This window comes from Aspergillus piperis (assembly GCF_003184755.1).
Source record: "Aspergillus piperis CBS 112811 unplaced genomic scaffold BO85scaffold_3, whole genome shotgun sequence".
Taxonomy (NCBI): Eukaryota; Fungi; Ascomycota; class Eurotiomycetes; order Eurotiales; family Aspergillaceae; genus Aspergillus; species Aspergillus piperis.
In genome coordinates, this window is record NW_020291593.1 from 1,071,400 (window position 1) to 1,094,980 (window position 23,581).

Genomic DNA, 23,581 nt, shown 5'->3' on the forward strand with positions numbered 1-23,581 from the left:
TTATACAAGAGATGATAAAACCAAAGGAAACACTCAACAAAACGAAACCCACAACATCATCTATACCTACCTACACCCCACAGATCACACAACACACCCCCGTAAGGAAGGAAATCACCAAAGCCTATTCTCCGGCAAGACCTTCTCCTTCTTAACACCAGCAGCCGACTTCCTCTCCACAGGCGACCTAAAGAACAAACTCGGGCCCTCCATCGGCTTCAACAAATGACTCAAGTACCCCCTATGCGCCGGATCCCTATAATACTCAATATCCCTTCTCTTAGTCGGATCCGGCAACCTATACGAATACCCCATCTCCTTCATCACCTTCGACTCAGTCAGAGGCTCCCCATCCTCGGCGACCGCCAACGCCTCACTCCCACTCTCCTTAGTCCAAGCCAAGGACACAAACGGATGCATCTCACGCTTCATGATCCTTGCAATAGCAGACTTGGTATAGAATCTCGTCGTGACGGATCCACCCACCGCCTCGACAGCCGCAATCGCAGGCGCAGACGCCCTCGACACAACGATGTGAATCGGCTGCTTGAGCACACTGTCGACGGGGACCTCGTGGTCGTCCTTCTCCACGCCCCGGCCGAGAAGCTTCACGCCCTCTTTGGTCTGGTGGATGCAGCGGGATTGGGCGAGTTCGCGCACCGTGATCGGGCGCGTTGGGTCGATGCGGCCTTGGTCGATCCAGGATTGGATTCGGTCGAGGTTCACGGGGGCGAGGTCGATCGAATGTCTATTATCCCATTATTATTCTCATTAGCATATAGTCGTCTATCACGTAGTGAAATCTCTTCATGGTAGAAGAGCATAAGAAGAAGGAAAACGTACACATTATTAAACCCCCTCTCACCATGCACCACAATCTCAGGCGTCTGACCACCATTAAACGCAGCGGGGACTTTACCATGCTGCTTCTGACCCTTGTGACCTCTTCCGGACGTTTTACCCTTTCCGGAGGCAGGACCCCGACCTCTTCTGATGCGCTTGTTGTAGGCGCCCTGCGTATCGGAGAGCGAGGCGAGGATGTGCGCGTTCCGGCTTTGTTGGTGGATAGGAATAGCTGCTTGGGGGAGGAGGAAGGCGGAGAGGAGGTTCGTTGTTGTAGTGGCCATTGGCCGCTGCCATTGGAAGGGCAGCAATTGGAGCCGGGGTGGCATGGTGACCGCGTGCTGTTGCTTGTGATGGGGTGGTGGTGGTGATGGGTTTGAGGTTCTTCCGCGGACAAAGATCTTTCGTTTTCGGGGAGTGAGAGAGAGGGTTGTGTTGATGCCTGAGGTGTGTACTGGGAATGGGTCGGTCGGGTCGGAGCGGAGGATTGGTCGGGCCGGGGACTTGAGTAGGTAACTAAGTGATTTCTACAACAGTACGCAACGATTATTACTGGATGTAGGGTTTCTTTTGTTTGTAAGAAATGAGATATGATAACTGAGTGACTTCTGGTGTATATTGAATAATCTTTTGTGTATGTGTGAATTATGGGGATATGTCTTGTTTGGAGACTGATGGTCAGTCTTTCTTTGGTTATTTTACTTAAGATCTGTCGAGTACATCTCACCGCTCGATTTGTCCGTAAGAATTTATTTACACGGAAGCGGTGAAATCAAGTCACCATTAGAATCAACAATCTACTAGATGTCTACTACTGAGCAAAGGTATTGTGTTGTGCAAGTTTTATATAATGAATATATTGAGCAGGCTTAGCCCGCTTGATCGATCTGTGATCGATCTGTAATGCAATGCAAGTAGGTGTTAACGTACAGATACCACGCCATACCCATGCTTCGATAAATCAATCAGAATCCCTCCCATGGCCAAGTATGCAAACATATCCTTCCCAGTACAAAGGCCATCTATAAATGCCAACGCCGTCATAATGCTAGGTCATAACACAGAGTGAAGAAAGTTTTGTACAGTATACACAAGGGGGCAAACATGAACGACAAGTGTGCGAGACAAGCAAATGAGAGAAAAGAATGCGAGCTTCTTCTCGTAATTCGTCGTAAAATCTAGTCGTAAAAAGTGTCTTTCGATAACGGCAAGTCATCTAATAGTTTGGGGTGGTGTGGAAGATCGGTTGCGGGAAGTGTCCATGCGGCCAAGCCTCAGGGTGCGAATATGGCAGCAAGCCCGTCTTCCGCTCAGACTTGCCAAGCGGCTGGTAGTGCATGTGCTCAAACGGGATGCGCTGCTGCTGCATAGACGTCGACGGAGGCGGGATCAACAACGTATTGACACTGCGAACCGGTCGGTAAGGCGAGTTTCGGTTTGCCAGGAAGAAGGTCGGAGAGAGGTGGTTTTGAGGAGTGTGAACGGAGTATGCAGAAACTGCGGGCGAGATTGTGCCCGATGTCATTGCGAACGGGCTGTTGTGGTGTCTGCTGGGGTCGGGCAGTGAGATGGATGTGTTGTACATTCCGTTGGCCACAGGTCCAACGGCAGTAGTAGGAACCGACGTCGCAGGTGGCATCTGCGGAACCCAGTTCGCAGAAGGGTTGTAGACCGGGGGCATGACTCGACCGGAGGGGTTAAGTTGAGACAACGCCGGCATGGTAGGGGGAAGGCTGTGAGATGGGAAGTTCGGACGGGGGAGTCGCGAGACCGGTTCGGACATGGCCGGAAGGTGAGGGGGAACACCGGAGGACGCCAGAACCGGAGGCAAGGCCGGGATGCTCGTGAGAGCTGATGATGGTGGAAGTGACGGCATTGAGGTGAGCATGTTGTTTGGCATGGCTGTCCTCTTCGCTGGTGGCTCCTCCAATGGCTCCTCACGGGACCGCTTCCGAGAGCTGGTGGCCGGTGGCAAGTCGCTCGGGAGCTGAGGTGCGCCAGTGTATGGCACGGCATTCATAGGCATAGCCCAGGGCTGCGAACGGAGAGGATCGGATGCGGGAGGCGATGGCAACTTTGTCGAAGGTGACGGCAACTGTGCCCGAGGAGATGGCACCAAAGTGGGCGACACATTGAGGACTGGCGGAGTAGGGTGTTTCTCGTTCTTTTCGGAGGCTCGAGGTGCCTTGTTGAAGTAGTCCGTGAAAAGCCCGAGTTTGACGTGCCACTCATTCCATTCCTCTTTGGACACGAACAGGTTATAGCGAATGTTGCTGAGGAACTCCACCTCCATGATGTGGATCTCTTGGACTGTGATCCCCGAGACCTCTGCCCATGTCTTGTTGGTGTATGTGTTATCGTCGAGGACTAGACTATGTCAGTTCTCTGTCCATAACCAGTTCACGAGGGAGTGACATACATTTGTTGCCCAGCATGAGGGCAATGGTCATCAGCCGATACTCACTGCCTTTCTTTCCCCGCACACCCGGGTTGAACTTCTTCAACCGGTAGACGAAGAGCAGTGCCAATAAGATGACATTCTGGCTGACCTGCGTAGTTGACAGGATGTTTGTCACCCACTTTTGGAACGCAACAGCGGGAACTGCTTCTGGTGCAAGCGATGTAGTCGGGCTGAGGCGGTCCTCCACGGCCTTCAGTTTCGCGGTACTTTCGAACCAGAAAAGGCACGTCATCTATTGCCCAGTCAGCATCTTACATCCAGGATGGATGGATAGAAGAACCCAGCTTACCTGTGCTGCAAATTCAGCCAGGCTGCCTTTGCTATTGCTGATAGACGAAGGAATCTGGAGATACGACGCAACACCATTGGAGCTGGCTTTCTTCTGAGACTCTCGTTCGGAGGTCATGGTATCCTTGACCGGCGCTTGGTATTTCGGCTGGGACGAAGAGACCGCCCCGTTCGATACATCAGAAGACATGCGCGTATAATCAGACACCTTGGAATATGGTGGAAGCTGATATCCATCGAGCTTGCCGCCATAGGAAGACGCCGGCAGAGCGCTGCAAGCGGTGACGCTATTCATATCGTTCGGAGGGGTAGGTAGACCGTCCCTGAAGGGAGCAGTCCAGGTGTAATCGGGAACTTCTGAGATAGCCTCAAGAGGTCGTTTCCTTGCGCTGAGCGAGCCTTCAGTCCGCGAGGAAGGAGCTATAGTAGGAGTGATCGGGTGGAGGGCGGGGAGATACGGTTTCGTTGAGAGGATCGGGAGAGACATATGGGTGGTATTTAAGGATGGCGTCAGGATTGAAGCAGTTGGATCGAGGATGGAGATGTAAAGGTAACACCCTTGTCAGAGAGCTCGCATTGGACTAGCTCTTGACCAAGTTGGTGTTATTCTTGAGTCGAGTGTTATTAAACACCGGGAACTTCCCAGATCTTCAATTTTCGGGCGTGGTATGCGGCGGTTCGTTGCGACAAGTCGAGAAGATGGAAGCAACACACACGAGGTCAAACGAGGAAATCGCCGACAAAAGAATTGGGGTTCCAAGGGAATATCAGCCTGGCTGCGGGGGAGGAGTTGGTAGGATAGCAACAGCAGCGGATCCGGTGAATGCTGCTTTCCCAGATGGAATGAAGGCACTTAAGGGGGTGGGAATAATGGAAGCAGGGACCAAGAAAATAGGATGAAAAAGGATTATCACATAGTAAGTATATTAAATGTCAACGAAGTGTAGGAAGGGTCGTAGTAGTTATAGAAAGTAAGTAGTAGTGACAGAAGAATGGAAGATGAGGTTCTGGGTGTATAGATTGCAATAACTTAGGTTGCAAGTACAACCAGTTATAAAAAGGTATTATATCTCAGGTAATTCAAAGGGCAATTGAGACGATCATAAAGGAAAGTCAAGAGAGTTAATTTAGAACCAAAAAGGAAATCAAAAAGAAAAAAAAAATGAAGATGGAAATGAAATAAATAGAAAAGACCTTAGATGGATAGAGAGGCCATAGAGGAGACGGAATCAATTGAATAAGGCCAAATAATGAAAATAGAAATAAAAATCAGGAAATTAATAAAAAATGGAATAAAATAAAAAAGTAAAAGAAAGGTACTAATAATGAAGGATGAAGTCAAGACATCATCCTCCATCCAGCAAATGGCTAATCATCTTCAGAGCAACTCCGCTAGAGGAGCCAGGGTAGGCTAGTTCTCGTCCGGAGAAAGTGCTGTGCCCATACAGGATAGACAGAGTTTGACCCGGACGCAGGTCCAGAGGGTTGATCCTCCTTTCTGGCCTCGTTTGGGTCGGTTCCGGTTTGGCTGCCCGGGTTTGATTGTCTCTGCTTTGTCTTGAAGAGAATGAAATACCGGTTGATGTCAGAGCCACGGGGAGGGGGGGAACAAAGTGGATGCATGCTACGGAGTAGTGGAAGGGTAACAAGGTCAGCAGCCCTAGTCCAGATCCAGCGTTAGGTTCTAGTGTCTATAGGTCATTTTACTGGTCCAGGGAGGGAGAGAGGGGGGGCTTTTTTTTTTCGCCTTTGGGAGAATACTAGAGAGAGTACTAAGAGAGGGGGGAGCAAAAAGGAAGAGGGGTGGAAGTTCGGACAGCACCTCGCGCGGTCTTGGAATAATACGTGCCTGCTAACTCCGTAGGACCCATATCAGATCCAATAATAAGTCGGGTTTAGCGTCGCATTGCAACCGTCGTGGTGTGCCGCCCAGATTGGTCTTGCTTTTGGTTTATTTTCTTTTCTTTTCTTTTTTTTTTTTCCCTTTCCTTTTCCTATTTTTGCTTTTTATTTCCACTTTCCTCACCCTGATTAGCTACTCACACCTGAGCATACTTAGTGTTTACTTATGCGTCTCCCGTTGCAGTTGGTCTTTCTATTCTAACTAAAACGGATCAAGATGCAGTAATCATCCTGAAAGCCACAAGAAGAGGTCCTTACAACTACTACTACTATCACTATAGCAAAAAGCACCGATCGTAAAAGAAATTAAATTTAATAAATAGGCAGAAGTGAAAATGTATTTCTCATGGAACATCAAATAAACCAAACACAAAATAAGAAACCCACCCCCGAAGAAAAAAAAATAATGATGATGATGAAATGAAATAGGAAGGAAGAATTAGGAAACGGAAAAAGGTAAAGATATCTTACACCAAGGGAGAAGGGGTGGGCATTGCTCAGCAGCCCCCGGGAGGCACGGGAGAGAGAGTGGACGAAGGGAGGTTTGTGCACTCTGAATGTGGTTGATCGCCAGTTCTAGTTCAACCAGGCGGAAGGCAAAGGAATGAAAACTTTCGGTACGGAATCGAACACTGCCTTCTGGTTGCTGCGTAATAATCAAACAATTCATACGGCATCCTTCCCGAAAAGCGTTAGCGTGCCCCCTTCACCTCATTAAAGTGCGCAGCAACTTGAGCTGGGGACAGGCAGGAAAAGGGAGGGGAGGGCAAAGCAAAGAGGAGAGAGGCAGGCGGGGGGCATGGAATTATGGATCGCTGCGTACGGCAGCCGTAAGAGGGTCACGGTGGCTAAAACAGTTCTAGTTAGTCCGTGGTTGGTACTGGAGGTTGGTGGTCACTACGGCGAGGCTTGCTTAGATTGGAGACTGGAGAATCCGCGAGGTGGTCAGTCACTTACTTAGTAAGGCGCCAGGCAAAACGCAGAAAAAAGTCAAACGTTCAGTTGCTGGCAAGGCGGTGCTTACCTAGTGAGGTAGTGATGGCAAGGATAGTTACTCTGCAAAGGAAGTCTGGTACCGGGTTCAGCTGTGGGTGGCTCGGGTTGTCATGGGCAAAATGAAGTAAGTTATGTGCCAGACGTACGTAGTACGTACTTCCTTACAAAACAACACTCGCACCAGTCTCACTCACTCACTTTACTTACCTCGCCCGTGTCAAGTATGGAACGGGTCCGAATAGATTGGGAGGTATGAGAACAGACTGAGTGGTTGGGCAGTCTGGTTGCAACTAAACTCGAAGTGGATTAACCCCTCTGACCCAGACAGGTAAGAGTTGCTCCGACGTATCGGTATTACCGATATAGTGTTTCTCCGTCGTGGGCACACACACACACACACACACGCATCACACACGCCCGTCATCACCACTAACTACCCGGTCCATTTTGGACAATTTTGGGAAAACTTTAGAATAGGATGATATGTTAGTCTGGCCGTTTATCCACTCGCTGTGTAATGAGGGGGCCAAGGCAAAATGTTGCGTATCCATCATGTAGGCATGTAAGGCATGTGTGAGTACGAGAATTGGATGGATAAGCTGCACACAACGATCCAGAAAGGCGTAATGAACTAAGAGACCAATCATCGGAGAAGAAGCAAAATGGCCGGGCTCCATCGATCTGTAAACACACAGCCAATCGCTGTGGGCCTGAGCCTTTCCACTCTGAATGGTTTGAGCCTGGAGAACTGGAGAACAAGGTGCTCAAGAAGCCACCCACCCACACACACACAACCCCCCCGTACCTTAGGCAGAGAGCCGGAGGGCAGCTGAGACTGAGAAGGGAGCCACTCGCTAGGTACCACTAAGTTGGGCTCGGCACCACCAGAAGCAAGACGACGCGCCCCCCCTTGTGACTTGACTTGTTGACTGCCGGGCCTGTTCTCTTTTCCCAAAGATCCTTCCAGTTAGTACTAGCGGGCATATGCGATAGTTGTAATGGAATAATGAATAGGTAATGGTGGATGACCGCGGGGCCAACCCGAAGTCTCCTGCGACTCACTTGCTGCGGACAGTGCCACATAGTAACATACCATACCTTATCCACCGCCCCCCCGGGCGATGGATGAGGTGAGTAGTCCGTCGTCGTAGTGGTGGTGGTAGTATTCTAGTGAGAGTCATGACCACTTTTACCAGAAGGTTGTAGTAAATATCCACATGCAGACACCACCCGTCCAATCCGCGAGAGTGCACCACCAACTCTCGCCTGCGCCTTTTCCAGGTTCCTCTACCCCCTTCTCTGCCGTCATACTCCGCCCGGCCGTAATGTTCCGTGTATGGACCGATCCATGAAATTGGGCGCACCGTTTCTGTGTCCTTCTACGAGCCCAGAAAAGTACTCCCTTTTACCGTAGTAACTTAAGTCTCCAGCAATGAAATCCGATCTGGCCCATTCGTTGTTTCCGCCACCGGTTTGCAGCCACTGCGATGACTCGGTTTCGAGATGATAGGGCGCCGCTTGCTGGTCATTCCCGGCAGGCCAAAAAATAAAATAAAATAAAATAAACCCAAAATACAAAAGTGTAAAAAAAAAAAAAAATGAGAACCCACCCACTTGGCCAAGGACCCATGCAGGCGCAGGCGGCTGTTGATTTGGCTTTCTTTTCTTTTCTGTACATCCTGTCAGCTGCTCGTGTACGTCCTTTATTATTGTCATTGACTTTTGCCGAAAGGAGGAACCCTATCATCCATGGTTTGATATCACCCACATTTGCGCAGATATCCGCGGCAGTAGTCCTGAAACTAACAATGGAGGGGGGTGCGTCGCTTGATCCAAGACAACATTCACACCAATCCATCTTACCACTCCAGGGTCCCCTAGCATTGGGTGAAGGAAGCTAAGGCCCTCCTTTGGTGGTCTCCAGGCCAGGAGAGCAGAATGAAGTATTTAAAAAATAATTACACTACCACTGCCGAGTAGTGCCAAACTACTATGTACTTACTTTTACTCACTGATGAAGACTTGCCATACCATGGCTCGATGCAAACAAGGGGAAGAATGAAAAAGGAGAAAAGTCCCTTGTAACACCGGCCGGTCGCACTTCCGATCACACACTTTAGTGAATTTTTCTTGCAAGTTGCGTCAATCAATATCATGTTCCGCAAATGGTACGAAGTCTGCAGAGACCAGAGTGGGATGCTCGGGGCGAAGACAGGATGGAGTCCGACATGGAGAAGTGCTAGCAGTATTATGGTTGGGACCATCATGGGGTGATTATGGAACTACTAGTGGCGACCAGGACAAGAGCCCTCTCTTCCTTCGTCCGACTTGTTGGCTGGCCATGGGTCGCGGAAACGCGCCATTGCTTCGAATCATTCCTGCCCGACACGCGCTTCGAGTATAATTAGTAGTATTATTGACATTGATTATGATTTCATATACCTCGTACCGCCCGATGATCAGTAATAGTTGGCGGCTGAGTATTAATCTGTGTCTCATCTTGGGCCACTTCCGGACGCGTCTCGTTTTCTGCGTTCGGGGCGGCGAGCTGACTTCGGGGTCTGATTGTCGACCGATGGCCCTCGAACTTTAGCTAGCTAGTAGCCTTGTGCACGACGATTATCAAAGAGTCAAATCACGGAGGCTTTCCTATTCTTTACCTCGAACCCGAACAGGTTGGGGAATGACCATCCATATCGTTTGTCGCTAGCGTAACGATCGTTACCTCTCCCTGTGTGAAGTAGTGACTCTAGTTAGTTCCTTAGCAGGTGCTGCACCGTCGGAGGACTTCCCTCCCTGTCCTTAGACTGCCCGTAGTAGTGTCCTTTTTTCCCTTTTACCCTTTCTCCATTATCCACACACCCCATGCACGTACTACTAAAGTTCAGGGGAGGGGGGAAGAGTAATCCAAATCCAAATCTGATAGTTCAAGCATGGCGTTGAGAGAGTGCAAGGCCACAGGAGCAGATCAACTGAGTTGATTGATTGATGGATGCGCATCCAGTCCAGCCAGCAGGCTCCAAAGGCCTCTCTCATTCGCTCGGCCATCCAAGTGCGGCTAATGATCAACCCCCGCCGCCCCTTGGAAAGACTGGGACTGGAAAGGAAACGAGCAGAAACCAGGCCTCTCCAATCTCCATCCGCCGAGATTCAGAGGGAAAAGAACCGAATGTGTCCCGAGTAGTATGACAATCTCGTCTTAGGAAACGTGACAAAAAGGGAAATGGCAACAGGCGCATTTCCTTTTTGTTGGAATTAATGGGACGTGAATCCCTGTCTAGATTGGAGAAACACGATGGTTGGTTGGGGGTGTCTTGGACGGACTTTGATCTGATCATCAGTCCCAGAGTACTACTGTGTACCAGATTTACTTGACAATACGGTGGCCATCGGCTACTATCCATAGGTACCCTGCAGAGGGGGCTTGATATATGCCTTGCAAAGGAAGGATTCGTGCGTAATTAATGGTTGGCACCACAATATGATCAAAAGGCCCGGGCAATGGTAGTGCTTCGTCGGGCGAAATCCGCCTGGGATTATGGATTGATTGGCATTGTTGCGGAGCTCGTCCATACTTGTGGCTATAATTTTACCGAATCATATCGACTGCGTTCCATACTTCAATAATATAATGATGAGCGAGACTTTTGACAGCGCTCCATCTGCTACCGATCGGGAGCTGATGAATAGTTTGGTTGATTCGTATTTCCCATTGATACCTGCAAGCAGAGCGGTTAGTTGTCCCCAGTCACATCATTTCACCATCATCTCTAAATCCACCACGACAATGCCAACTGGGGATCGACCGCAGATGAATTTGCGGGCGGAATCAGATGATGCTCCATAGGTTGGATGAGAACTTGATGACGACTCAGACCAATGCAGGTGAAAATTGGCGAAGATTTGGAAAGAAAAGGAAAAAAGCAACTGCAAACTGCACGCCACTCAATGCCGATAATGAAAGAGTGAAGGACTGATAACGTCTAGTCGCGGTGTATGTGGAGTAGTATCTACAATAGGGTGCTGTTTGGGTCTCGTATGGAGATTCGGAATAATCCCAAATAGTAAGTAGTCACTTTAATAGTAGCATGTTGTGTAGAACCCCTGATCTTTTCCCTTTGGCGCTTGTTGCATTTTTACTGCCTTTTCGGGGTGGGTTTTCTAGGTTCCTTCTTCAACCTTCTTTTCCGAAAATAGTCGGTCAAGTCCGCGTCGCCATAAGAAAGCACCGTAGGTAGTGATAGCTCCATAGGAAACCTCAACGAATGCATGGACGCCTCTCTGCACTTGCATATGAAAGTATGCCGCTCTGCATTCCAATTGGTATCACAGTCACTAGTTAAAAGTCTGGATAATCGCGGGCTATTCATTTGAGATGGAGGGGAAGAAGGGGGGAAAAGATGGGTGAACCATCGAATCAGAGCGTCGGAGTGTACATGCTCTTGGTCTGTGTTCCTTTATTTTTGCAGCCTGGCTTTCTGGGTCATCACGACTCAAGCGCGATACGGTGTAACAAATAAACAGAGTGGGTTTTTGGTGTTCCAGAACTTCCGGCAGAAAAAGGTGATGATGGGCTGGATGACGGTGTTGGAATTGGTCGTGGCTATTTCTGAGCTGGGAAATAAGTGGCACGCACGCTCCACTTGGATTTGATCAGTGCAAAAAAAAGAGTAACTAGACTACTTTTGTACGAAGATACTGACTGTCTCTCCCATCTCTCCATCCCATCCTCGATTAGTCCACCAACCCCGACCTTAACTTACTCACTAATGAAGATGACTCCGGCCCCCTTCGCTTTTTCAGTCTCAAACCTTCAAGGTCCATCCGGCATCCAGAATCCAGATGCGAAAACTGGGGCTGGTGGGAATCCTTGGGTCGTTTTGTCACCCGAGCACTCGGGCGCAGCGACGGGCACAGGCAACTAATTGTGCTAAACGAACAAACGGGGGTGGTTGACGCGGCGATCGAAACTTGAGAAGTGAGGCCATACTGGGTAAAAGAAAAACTCTCCAGCCTTCAATGAAGCCCCATAGTTAGTTATACGCTGCTCTTGGAGGATCTGACATAACTCGGGTAAACTTGTGGACTTGGACTTCCAGACTCCTGTGTTCACTGTTCACAGTATCCACTGAACTTCTTGGTCATTGCTGGGAAATAGTCGATGACTATGGAGCTGCTGCTCAAGTATAGTCCCTTCGTAAGCCAAACAGTAATATGCCAGAGTTGGGAAGTCGTTGTCTTCCAAACAACACTCCAGACACCGATCACCACCAGCTTAAGCTTTTTTCCTTTTCGGAACAGTAATTCTTTTACATTCAATTTCATTTTTCCTTTATTATTTACTTTTTCGTTATGTTCCTTTTTTCTGCTGATTGTCCTTGCCTTGGCGCCTGTCGAATCTTGTCTCGAACAAAATCATCTCCCTGACTGGCCATTTTGGGTTCAATGGATTTCCTGCCCCTTCTTGCAACTAATCTTGTCATTAGGCCGAACATTCATCTCAACCAGATATCTGGACCAATGATATCCACTTTTACAGGTGCTGTCATCTGCCGATGAGACGCGAGAAGAGCGCAGAAAATGAAAAAAAAAGGAAGCTCTCAGGCCTATGGTCATTAGTGCTACGTATTAGCCATAACGCATCGTATAGTCGCAAGTCAAAGTGCCTTGATGATGATGAGCCAACGAATAAAGGCTTCCTTGCCATGGCACATGTCCACCCACTTATACTACTACTACCTTGCTATATTCGAGTGTACATCCAATGTCCGGTTGCGGTAGAGAAACCGAGGTGGTCACCGCCAGAATTAATCATCACAACACCAGAGTAGCTAACTAACTAGTACTTGCTACGGATGTCGCTTCTGCAATCCGAACAGCACTAAAGCAGCAGAAGCAGCTACTGCTGCTGGTATTCACTAAGTGCCAAGGAACCTTCCTGGTCGCCTGTTGCCAGCAAGTACTTACAAGTACTTACTACCTTTACCCGGCGCTCTAGACGATGTGACTTTGTCACTACCTAACCAGGGTGTCTCAGCATCATCCAGTTCGAATGTGGAACTAACCGCTTCCACCACTTCCGCTGATCTAGATCATCCCTATTAATCACATTATCATTATTCAATATGATGATTGAAGTAATCCTCTTTTTTTTTTCTCTACCCCCTCTCTCAGTCTCTCCCTCTTGAACTATTCTAGTCATTCCTGTGATACCCTGGACGGTGGTTCCGTTTCCCGACAGACTATGCACGTTCATTCGTGCAGAGGCCGCAACCAAATTCCTTCGATCCTGAACCGCCTTGGAAACCCATCGGCCTTCCTGATCGAGAAGGTATCTGGTCATCAATGACGAGGATGATGACGGCTCCAAGTGGTCATACTTAATTACACAGAGTGCAGCCTAGCTAGTACAACACCAGCAAGAATGCATCGATGTACATTTACCCTGTTCATCCGAGGTTCATTGTTCGTGATCCTCATTAACCCACCGGTGGTGAGTCTTCGTTGTGTATGGGGGGGTCTCTTCTAACTTTCCGGGATCCCCTCCTCGGCCACACAATCATTGGGCGAAGATGAGCCTTGATTAGCATCTCGCGGTGTGTTGTCGGAAAGTCGAAAGATAGTACTAGGATGCCTACGAAAAGAAACAGATCGACACTGTCGAACATTACCAATGGGGTCGACAGTAATAATGGTTACTCGTTCTTGTACCGCGCGGCCCCGACTTGCAAATTGATTGCAGGAAACATCCCGGATTACCCAGCATCTCGCCCTCATTAATAAGGATGGTTAGATAACTATGCCGCGCCTGTGGTCGGGACTAATCCAGTCTTCCTTCATGACTCGAATCGACTTAGTATATTGCATGAACTGGCTTGGCCTATCACTAGGTGGACTGGTCGGATAACGAAACTCCTCGGAGATTTTCTTATCACGCAAGTTGCCTGGATGGTGCCGCTCTAGCCCGTGGGTTGTCATTCCTTCCCATCCCCAGTTTTCATCACCTTGCACCTTCAATGTGTCCACGAGTGATCGCATCACCGGACTGTGTCAGGATAAAAGGGCGTACGCAAGGACAAGTCTATAATTCGGATTTTTCGGGCCCGTCCCTTCCCACCTTGCTGCCCTTCCAGGCTCCTTGCATCTACTCATCCTTGCGGCTCGATACTTTCTAAACAGCTAACATTGTGGAGGGTAAACAAACAATCCTCATGGGGAGGATAAGCATGATACATCGCAACCACCGTGCGAGCTGATACTGCAGCTTAAGCTTTCGTCTAAGCCAGGCATGTGTGCAAGCTTACTGCTGGCGACCGACAGGCTTGACTGCTACGTGCTCTTCAAAACCAAGGACCTCGTCGTAGTCGAGACTCGATATCCCTTCGTTCTCCCTTGAAGGCGCCGTTGGACAGGCAGCGGTTGCTCCGGTTCAGTATGAGACGAGACCAACAATCCTTGCTCATGTTGAGCCACCATCGACCACGGCCCAAAGTCAACGTGAAGGTTCGAATGCCGCCATCGTCAGTCTGACTTTCGATGCGAGGCATAGACTACATTGTAGATTGCAACTTTTGAGGAACCAGGGGAACGCATCCGGTGGTCTGATTTACAAGCCGCCTGCAAAACAACCCTTATTCCTTCAGAATCCCGGATTTCGTAATCGTGATGAAGGTGACGATGATGATGATGAGCATACTACCAAGTAGAGCTCCTCAAAGATTGGGGAGGCGGCATACTGGATTGGTCAAGCCGAGGCTGCTCAGGAAGCACGCGGCTTATCGTCTGCTGGTCGACTTGCCGCTACGCGACCGTAGTTGATGATTAGCAATAAGCTCAGCGATGACCATTCGACAGATGGCTAGCTCAGCAGAACCTTGATATCACCGTTTGCCTCTCGCGGTGGAGGCCGTCTTTTTCTCGAGATCCATCACGTTCACGAAGTCAACATTATTTACGGAGGCTTTGGCGGTATGTGCACCAGATGCATCCGTCGTAGCCACTGGAGCCTGAACTCAGCTAGGGTTCATCGCCCCGTCAAGGTTCCTCATTCGGGTTTTGTTCGCACTCTTGCCTCGCTCCTATGCTTCACAGAAGATTGTCTGGATCGGATACCATTATGGGGAAGTATCGGAAGTTGGGGACTACGTATGTACGGCCTGAAACCTTCCCCGCCGGACTAAATCGAGGTCGTAGAATTTTGTTCACCAATAATCGTGCTACTTTAAGTGGCAAGCCTCGTTTCTGTCGGGTCTTACTTTACGACCTTGCCTTGGGAAGAGTATCTATACCGTATGCTACAGTACCACCTGAGAAACCCTCCATGGAGACACACCCTTCTTTCCCCCCAACTTACACTACGCCAGCTGAACGAACATCTCCTAAAATTAAGGAAATGATGTATCGATCTTTTCTGTTGGAGTCAATCCTCCCTTACGAAACTCGTCTCACCATCAGACCTTCATCCACCCTGGAACCACACATCCCTAGCACAGCATACCGTTCACCAACGTCCGTCCTTCGTTACTTCTATCTAAGTAGAGTTACTTCTGCGAAATCATCCACTCTTTTTACTCTCCGTGGCAGCAGTCTCCGCTTCACGCAAGAAGAAAACAAGCCGGGAGGGACACTGAGCCACCGACAACTTTTACCAACTTGGTAGCGTAGTAAAAGTACCAAATTTCTTGCCCCGGGTTCATGGAACAAGATAGATAGTACGTATTCCGATCTCTCACCCCTGCCACTAACAGAAAGACTATATACCGGTCTCAGTATGATCTGGATTCTTCCCACCCCCTCCCCTCCTCTTCTCTACCCACACTCAATGTCAATACCACCGCGACTGCTGCGACTGCTCTACATACTCGAGGGAGGGGTGTGTTCTTAACCCAACCCGGAAATACCCATCGCATCCATCCATGACCCCCATGCGAACGTTTATCATAAGGAGTCATTAATTTTTTAGTTTACCAACCACCATCCCTCAAGTAAATGACCTAAATTGATCACACCTTTTGCTGGGTGTATTAGATACTGCGATCGTCGCTTTCTGAGATGCTGACCGCGTCTGTGGGCACCTTTTCCCCCATTCCTGCAACTTAGAGATGAATTGGGCTCAGCCGGTTGTTAACTATATCAGCTGGCTGCTTGTCTGGCTTGGAGTCAAAAAGTAGTTAGTCCTGGACACGCTGGCTGTTGAACGTTTATACCAATCAGTGCCTTGGTCTCTCTTTCCACGCTTGTTCACTTCTAGACCATGTGCTCGGATTACTTATGCGTATAATTAGTTAGTTCAAGCTTGTAGAACAGGACAGGGCAGAGAGTTAGTTAGTTGACTTGTTCCTCGGCTAACTTGGTCTCGATAATGATATCGATGAGTGTTTAATTTACCCTAAACCTTGGAAGTCTGGATTATACACATTCACTCACTTTCAGGTTTGCATATAACTTACTTACACAGATCTGTGAGACCTCACGGCCCTCTTAGTCAGTCTTAACCAAGTTCAACACGGCATTTTCATACTAACATATGTACATAGGGTACATGAAACTTTCTCAACGCTAAGAGCCAACTCGAGAGACGAGTACTACCTCGTGATAGAAAAAGTATCAGAAAGCAGAAAAAAGCAAACAACCAACGACGAAAAGCAATGCCAGAAACTTGAGAAACGGCTGCCTGACAGACTAGCCTCACAGGACCAACAGTAGACCACTGCACCCATAATAAGAGTAACATATATGTGCTTATTGACTCGTTCCCTCACTTCTCCTTGTGGGTGGGTATGTTGATGTCTGCCTTGAGTAGTTACGGATAATGTATGTCTGGCGGTTGGTTATGTCCACCTCACATGGTATCATCATCATCACTACTTCTTTACTTTTATCACTACCTATTCTCATTGACAATATTGGAATGGGTTGAGCGGTGATGCCTGAGTTACATAGAACTATTGACTAATGGATATGATTCGATGGCAGTGTCAGCCGGTAATACTGTATACAAAGTAAGGCTATGTATGGATGCCAGGTAGCTGGCTAGCTAGCTAGGTAAGCTAAGCTAGTAGATAAAGTAAGCATGTAGCTTTGACCAGCTTTGGTAAGGCATACATTCTTTGTTCGTTGTCGCTGGATGATGATGAGTTGCATCTGGTTATTGGCTGCAGCATACCATGTAGTAAAATGGATGAATAGGCAGTAGGTAAGTGTCTACTTATAAACTTGTTTTCTTATTAAATCAATTCTTCTGAACTTAGTATTATCATTATATATATATCATAGACGGACAGTCCGTCTTAATCGTGGTTGATGCGTAGCTTACCTGGTTTGTGCTGAGCTGGGCTGGACAAAGTTGGGTTGGGCAGCTTTAATTTGATACTATGACTGTTATGACTGTTTGTAGTGTGACAGTTGTTTTCAAACACAGTGGACATGAAATTGTGTAGTAATATAGTAGGGGAAATAGTAGGTGAAGGTTGAGGTAAGATATCCTAGTATCTACTATCACCCTCAACTCTATATATTTGTATGGCATCACATTGCAACAGCAGCGTAACGGTAACTACTTACTAAGTGTGTAGAAACGCAGTTATCAGTTACATTCTGTTTACTGGTATGTGTCTATTTATCCCCATATCTGATCAACTAGATAGATGTACTTGGTGGTACTAGTAGGCCTATATTCACAGATGGTATTCATTGTGCTCCTGCACAGGACCAGAGTATGCAACAGTCATAGGTTTAGGTCACGAACTTTTACTAGATTGGTCTGACTTTAGTGTTTATATATCGATGATATATTTATGTAAATCTATGGTATTTAAGAGCCCACTCATCAACCCGAGTGGCTCGCTATATATACAACAGGGTTTTATCAGTATTCAATATATTTCTAGTACTATCATCGATTTCCAGGACTCAGTAGGAGTGTTAATCTTACATATAGGGACGCAGGGAAATTGCAAAAGAAAGATAACATTTTAATTCAAATTAGCTAATCTCCTAAGTTTGATATAATGATCTCCCTACTATATACATTAGCATCAAGATGCTATCTGAATATACAAATACCTCGATAGTACCATATATTGTGAGAAATAAGTAAGATATTCATGACTACTCATATCACATTAACTAAGTATCATTCCTCGAAGTTCAGACATGCTGGGCTCCCGACTACCAAAAAACATATTAACGCATTATCAAGTGTTCCCGACTTTCTATCCATACCGTGAGGCTTCGTCAGGGCGGTAGTCTGTCCTGGCATATCAGCGTATGTCTACACGATATACGGCGTGTCTGTGTCGAAAGGTCAGCTGGTCAATATTCGACGGCTGGTATGATCATTAATGATACTTAGAAGAGTATATATATATATATATGTATATATGTATATGATAGTATAGTATACAACGTAACTTCGCCTTCGTAGTGAGGCCGTGCCTTCAACTAATGTTGCGTACAATATATACTGTCTAGTATATATATTAGTAGTTCCTGATATTAGTGGAGTCAACTGACGATTCTAGTAGAAAACTTACCCCAAAGGAACCACATTCTAGTTTCTCTTATTGTTTGATGTTTTGATGAGGCAACTAGACAGGACTAACAAGATATCTAAATATATCTTTGTTACAAACTCCATGGCGGAGGAGAAAAGCCTCGGAAAATGAAGAGATGGAGGTCTCATTTGATGTACCATGCTCATGGGGAAATCAATTGATAATTTGAGAATATGAAATGGTAGGTAGAAAGACATTAACATGTATTGGTCCCATGATAGACAATATCTATTATTCGAAAGTGGAATGATAGTAATTTTCAAAAGATATAAACCCTCTTCCTATTCCTGACCGGATTAAGTTTATTGTTATATTGAGTACTGTATAGGTGATGATTATAGAATGAGTCCTTTTGTATTCAGATATTTAGTAGTAAGAATGAGTTGTTGGAGCTGAGAAGGATATGGGCCATCCGGAATGAGAGTGTCTCCTGGATAGACCCGCGTATCATGGTGTGGAATGATTGCTGTCGGTCACTCAGTGCATCACAAATTCAAGGAGATGTCTATATATGCGTTCCACATATACTTCTGCAATAAAAGGTGAACTATGACCATAGAGGTCGCTATTGTTACTGTATGCAGATTAGTTGCTGCTGGAAGGTACTAGACCGGACCAAAGTTTCCACGAAAGTCGAACAATATACGCAATTATACAGTCTGCATAGCGCTTCATGCTTGCTCCTTGCATTATACAACCTTCTCGCATAAGCTCCCCTCTATGACCCACCAAAATATGCACGTAAGCCACTGAAATCGGACAAACAGCAGGGATAGGGTTCGGCATTGTGTCCGGACAAGACATAAAGATGGGTACCCAATGACCGCCGAGGTGGCTTGTGGTTGTACAGATACAACTGCAGATGCTCCTAGTTGGATCGCCGACTGACAAGTCAGATATGTTGTACGTGAGACAATTGTACTACATGCTCGGAGTTGCGGTATGGAGTGCCGAACATCAAGCACACCAGAGCATTTTCGAGCGATAGTATGCCCGGTATATGTTGTGTGCGACGACCGTTCGCCTTGGATTCGTTTGTGCATAACAATACAATACCGTGCCTTGTTTATGCGTTCTTTGGATGCAAACCAGGACCGTAAGAGTCGTCGCCACTGGACGATCGTTGGTGTGACATTGCATTGAGGTAGTCGTTACTTCGAAGATCGCCAAGGGACTGGCCGCTTCTTCCATTGGTGTGTCCCTTACTGAACGGGAATACTTTATCTGGTTACCAAACTGTTAGCTTGAGACTAGGCCAGTTTTTGTACCGCAAATCGAACAGCAGCCTGTGGTTCAACTGGGAGCACCTCATAAGCGAGTGTCTCCGGCCAACAAGCATTGGGGTAGTCTGTATTGTAGGGGAAGCTTCCAGAGAACATGACGGTCCGTCTCCCTTATGATCGAGGTGTTTATCTTCCTATAGGCGTACTCTCTTGACGTGTGCGGGCACCACATATCCCCTGCTAGCTGGGCCTGAGTTCAACGCGGATTCCAGGAACCCCACATAAGTCCTTATTGGTCGGTTTCGAATATCGTGCAAGCGGCCGATGGGAGCATATGGGATAGAAGCTGCGACGTTCGATATTGCACGCAGAGTTGAAAAGATGGGCAGCATTGGCTTGGGAGGGCAGGCTATTGCAAAATCGGCAACGAGAATCGACCTGATCGAGGCAACCGCTCTTGTGGGTATGTGGGTCAAAGAAAGTACAACGAGGCCATAGTAATCTGGCCTGATAGCATCTAAGCAGCACCACAATCAGGCCACGCGTGTATGATCGACCGCAACCACGGGAGTTAACGGACTTGGGAATGGATTCGAATGGACAAAAACGGGCGATTGAGGAAAAGTGGAGCATCAGAATCCCCGGATTCTCCTCGTTCTTTTGGTTTGGAGCTTAGAGGCCAGTGGTGGAGTGACAGAAGTGGATGTCAACGACACTGGGGATTCTCTAGTCGTTCTAGATGCGGGAGAAGCCGGGGAGGATCTCGGGAAGGACCGTGTGTTCCAGCTAGACGGGTGACGGATGAGTCAGCGCGACAATGGTCCAGACCGAAAAAGGAAAGCACGAAGAGCGACAGAATCAGGAAAGAGCGGGCGGGAATGCATGGAGGAGCTGCAGGAGAATAAATAATTATACGGGATAGACAGAGAATAGTTCGGGAATAAATCAGTGGATCATTCAATATTCTATCTTGCCTATCATTCCATCGGGAAGAAGAAGGAGTGATCCATCTAATCCCGAGCAGAGAGACAATGACGGAAACATGTTTAAAATCCAGTATACAATCGTCATTCACAATCGATGAGTGATGTCTAGACATTACCAGCTGCTTAGGGTAAATGTTTAAAATAAAAGCCTCAAGAATGATTATGCCTCAGGAAGGGAAGTGTGTTTTCCCCTCACGCCTAATTTCTCCCCACTAAGTAATCTTTTCCCCTCACGCAACTATTCTTCCTCCTCTCTCCAAATTTTTTTTTTCTTCATCTCCAACCCGCCACATGTGAAATAAATGGGTAAATAGTCTCTATACCCAAGCAGGAATGAAAAACTCTTTGAACTAGTTTTTTTTCTTGCTTTCCACTGGAACCCGGCTGACCGAGCACCCACTTGGCTTACGGTCGAGCCAGTCGCGTCTGGTGCCAGAAGGAGAAAATTAGCCGCCCTGCGATCCCCAGCCAGAGCACACCGATTCGCCCAAAACAGCTAATTGACACAGTCATTTTTTCCTGTGCTTTGCTTAACGCCGGTGATTTTTCCAGTGGGCGAACCCTTTATCCATACTTGGGCATTCAATTTCTCTGAATCACTTCTTTTCCTCTTACTCTTCTCTTTCCCACCCACTCTCCACTCTCCCCTCCTTCCCCCTAACCCTTCGCCTTTTGGCTCAGGTGCGACTACCGCCCGACAATGGTTGGAAGTACGCTGGCGATCCGCTCCAAGATGGCCTCTCCCTCCGCCGCTATGCAGTTGTCGTCGCTGTCGCGCAGGTCGCTCTCGACGCGACCCCAGATTCTTCGTTCCGCACGTCCCTTGAGACAGCAGCAATTCCAGCGCTCTGCTCGTCGCTCCTACGCCGATGCTGCGCCCGCTGCCCCGACCCCCAAGCCCAAGAAGCGCTTCAGGTTCTTGCGCTGGACCTGGCGTCTGACCTGGCTCTCCACCATCGGTGCGGCCGGTGCTCTGGCCTACAGTGTCTATGAATTGCGCCATCCCGCCGAGCAGATCAAGCCTGACCCGACGAAGAAGACCCTTGTTATCCTGGGTAGGTTTCTTACACCCTGTGTCGCTTATGGTGGCACAATCGCGGCCGAACAGCAACTTACGAGTCATTTCCCAATCAGGTACCGGATGGGGTACTGTCTCCCTCCTGAAGAAGCTCGACACTGAGAACTACAATGTTGTCGTCATCTCTCCCCGCAACTACTTCCTTTTCACTCCTCTCCTCCCCTCCTGCACGACTGGTCTGATTGAGCACCGCTCCATCATGGAGCCGATCCGTAACATCCTCCGTCAGAAGACCGCCCACGTGAACTTCTACGAAGCCGAAGCCACCAAGATCGATTACGAGAAGCGTGTCGTGTACATCAGCGATGACTCTGAGATCAAGGGAGACATCTCCCACACCGAGGTGCCCTTCGACATGCTCGTCGTTGGTGTCGGTGCTGAAAACGCAACCTTCGGTATGTAACTTATTGCTCACACACCCGCCACGGATCGCACTCTAACGATAACTAGGTATCCCCGGTGTCCGGGAGAACTCCTGCTTCCTGAAGGAGGTCGACGATGCTCAGAAGATCCGCAAGCGCATCATGGACTGCATTGAGACTGCTATGTTCAAGGACCAGACTGAAGACGAAGTCAAGCGTCTTCTCCACATGGTTGTGGTTGGTGGTGGCCCGACTGGTGTCGAGTTCGCCGGTGAGCTGCAGGACTTCTTCGAGGATGACTTGAAGAAGTGGGTTCCTGAAATCCAGGAGAACTTCAAGGTCACCCTCGTTGAAGCTCTCCCCAACGTCCTTCCCATGTTCTCCAAGCAGCTTATCGACTACACCGAATCGACCTTCAAGGAGGAGAAGATCTCTATCCGCGCTAAGACTATGGTCAAGAACGTCACCGACAAGTACATCGAGGCTATGGTCACCAACCCTGATGGATCCAAGTCCATCGAGCGTATTCCCTACGGTCTGCTGGTCTGGGCTACCGGTAACGCTGTTCGCCCCGTTGTCCGGGATCTGATGAACCAGCTCCCTGCCCAGAAGGACTCGCGTCGTGGTCTTGCTGTGAACGAGTACCTCGTCGTGAACGGTGCTGAGAACGTCTGGGCTGTTGGTGACTGTGCTATCACCAACTACGCCCCCACCGCCCAGGTTGCCAGTCAGGAGGGTGCTTTCCTTGCCCGTCTTTTCAACACCATGGCCAAGACCGAGGCTATCGAGCAGGAGCTGAAGCAGCTGTCTGATGCTCAGGCCCAGGCTAAGGGTGAGGAGCGTGACCAGGTCTTTGACGCGATCCGCGAACGCCAGAAGCAGCTGCGGAGAACCAAGCAGATTGGTCCCTTCCAGTACTCTCACCAGGGTAGCATGGCTTACATCGGAAAGGAGCGCGCTGTTGCGGACATCAGCTGGCTGAGCGGCAACATCGCCAGTGGTGGTACCATGACCTACCTCTTCTGGCGCAGTGCTTACCTGAGCATGTGCTTCAGCAGTAAGTAACCTTGATTCAACTTTATGTGCAACTCATGAGTCTAACTGACATCAATCACAGCTCGCAACCGTGTCCTGGTCGCCGTCGACTGGATCAAGGCCAAGCTGTTTGGCCGCGACGTCTCTCGGGAGTAAATCCTTCAATAAAACCTTTGGAAACTCTGTATCACCATCAGCAGACATGCTACGTCCATGATTTCGAAGCGATAACCCCTCTTTTATTATTGAATTCCATCTCGTTCCCATCATTCTTATCTCACACCCCTTCTTTGACGCCACTCAAATGACCATCCTCTTCCTTGACCTAAATGGGAACCTTTTCCCCCCAATTGTCTGTCACACATTGCTCCGCAGGAGCATATCAATGACGATCAAGAGAGCACACACTACACCAAGACGCTCTGCTGTGATCTATCGCAGCGTCCATAATGGGTGACTCCATCTAAAAGCGCACATAGATCACTTCGACTTGATCATCATTTTATTCGTCTTTTGTTTCTTTTTCCCCTGTACGAAATAGATAGACTGGGTTCGGGTTACTGTTTAGACATGCTAGAATTGGCCATAATTCTTTTCTTTGTGTGCTGTTTCGTTTCATTATTTTTCTCAATACATTTTTTTTTTTTTTTTTTACTTCTCAACTTTTCCTGTTCTGAGTCTTATTCATCCTCTAAATAACTTGGTTCTTTCATTCTCTCTTATGTATTTGTCGTTTTCATTTCGAAATGGGTTCGCCTGGGTTGGTTCCATGTATACTCTACTCTCCTGTCCTGTATTGGTATTGATATTTGTATTTGTATGCTATTTGGCGGGTTGTTGGTCAAAAATAAT

At 48.1% G+C, this 23,581-nt stretch overlaps 5 protein-coding genes across 5 annotated transcripts; 2 read left to right on the plus strand and 3 right to left on the minus strand.

The window, feature by feature from the left end:
* Positions 1–114: 114 nt before the first annotated feature.
* Positions 115–1,172, minus strand: BO85DRAFT_456732 (mitochondrial 54S ribosomal protein uL15m; the record flags this gene model as incomplete). The annotated part of the gene is made up of 2 exons (XM_025661466.1): positions 115–748; positions 844–1,172. 2 exons carry the CDS (start codon positions 1,170–1,172, stop codon positions 115–117), a joined length of 963 nt encoding a protein of 320 aa, XP_025519044.1.
* An 887-nt stretch (positions 1,173–2,059) lies between these two features.
* Positions 2,060–4,079, minus strand: BO85DRAFT_364386 (putative mucin; the record flags this gene model as incomplete). The annotated part of the gene is made up of 3 exons (XM_025655696.1): positions 2,060–3,210; positions 3,263–3,536; positions 3,594–4,079. 3 exons carry the CDS (start codon positions 4,077–4,079, stop codon positions 2,060–2,062), a joined length of 1,911 nt encoding a protein of 636 aa, XP_025519045.1.
* Positions 4,080–7,023: 2,944 nt separating this feature from the next.
* On the minus strand, positions 7,024–9,181 carry BO85DRAFT_188397 (uncharacterized protein). Its single transcript, XM_025654411.1, has 4 exons — positions 8,933–9,181; positions 8,493–8,882; positions 8,101–8,160; positions 7,024–7,435 (listed from the first exon to the last, which is right to left on the minus strand). Exons 2-4 carry the CDS (start codon positions 8,755–8,757, stop codon positions 7,134–7,136), a joined length of 627 nt encoding a protein of 208 aa, XP_025519046.1. The 5' UTR covers positions 8,758–8,882; positions 8,933–9,181; the 3' UTR covers positions 7,024–7,133.
* Positions 9,182–14,427: 5,246 nt separating this feature from the next.
* Positions 14,428–15,202, plus strand: BO85DRAFT_188508 (uncharacterized protein). The gene is made up of 2 exons (XM_025654412.1): positions 14,428–14,458; positions 14,511–15,202. Exon 2 carries the CDS (start codon positions 14,571–14,573, stop codon positions 15,147–15,149), a length of 579 nt encoding a protein of 192 aa, XP_025519047.1. The 5' UTR covers positions 14,428–14,458; positions 14,511–14,570; the 3' UTR covers positions 15,150–15,202.
* Positions 15,203–20,954: 5,752 nt separating this feature from the next.
* On the plus strand, positions 20,955–22,885 carry BO85DRAFT_364096 (alternative NADH-dehydrogenase; the record flags this gene model as incomplete). The annotated part of the gene is made up of 4 exons (XM_025655684.1): positions 20,955–21,309; positions 21,389–21,727; positions 21,783–22,751; positions 22,812–22,885. 4 exons carry the CDS (start codon positions 20,955–20,957, stop codon positions 22,883–22,885), a joined length of 1,737 nt encoding a protein of 578 aa, XP_025519048.1.
* Positions 22,886–23,581: the final 696 nt, after the last annotated feature.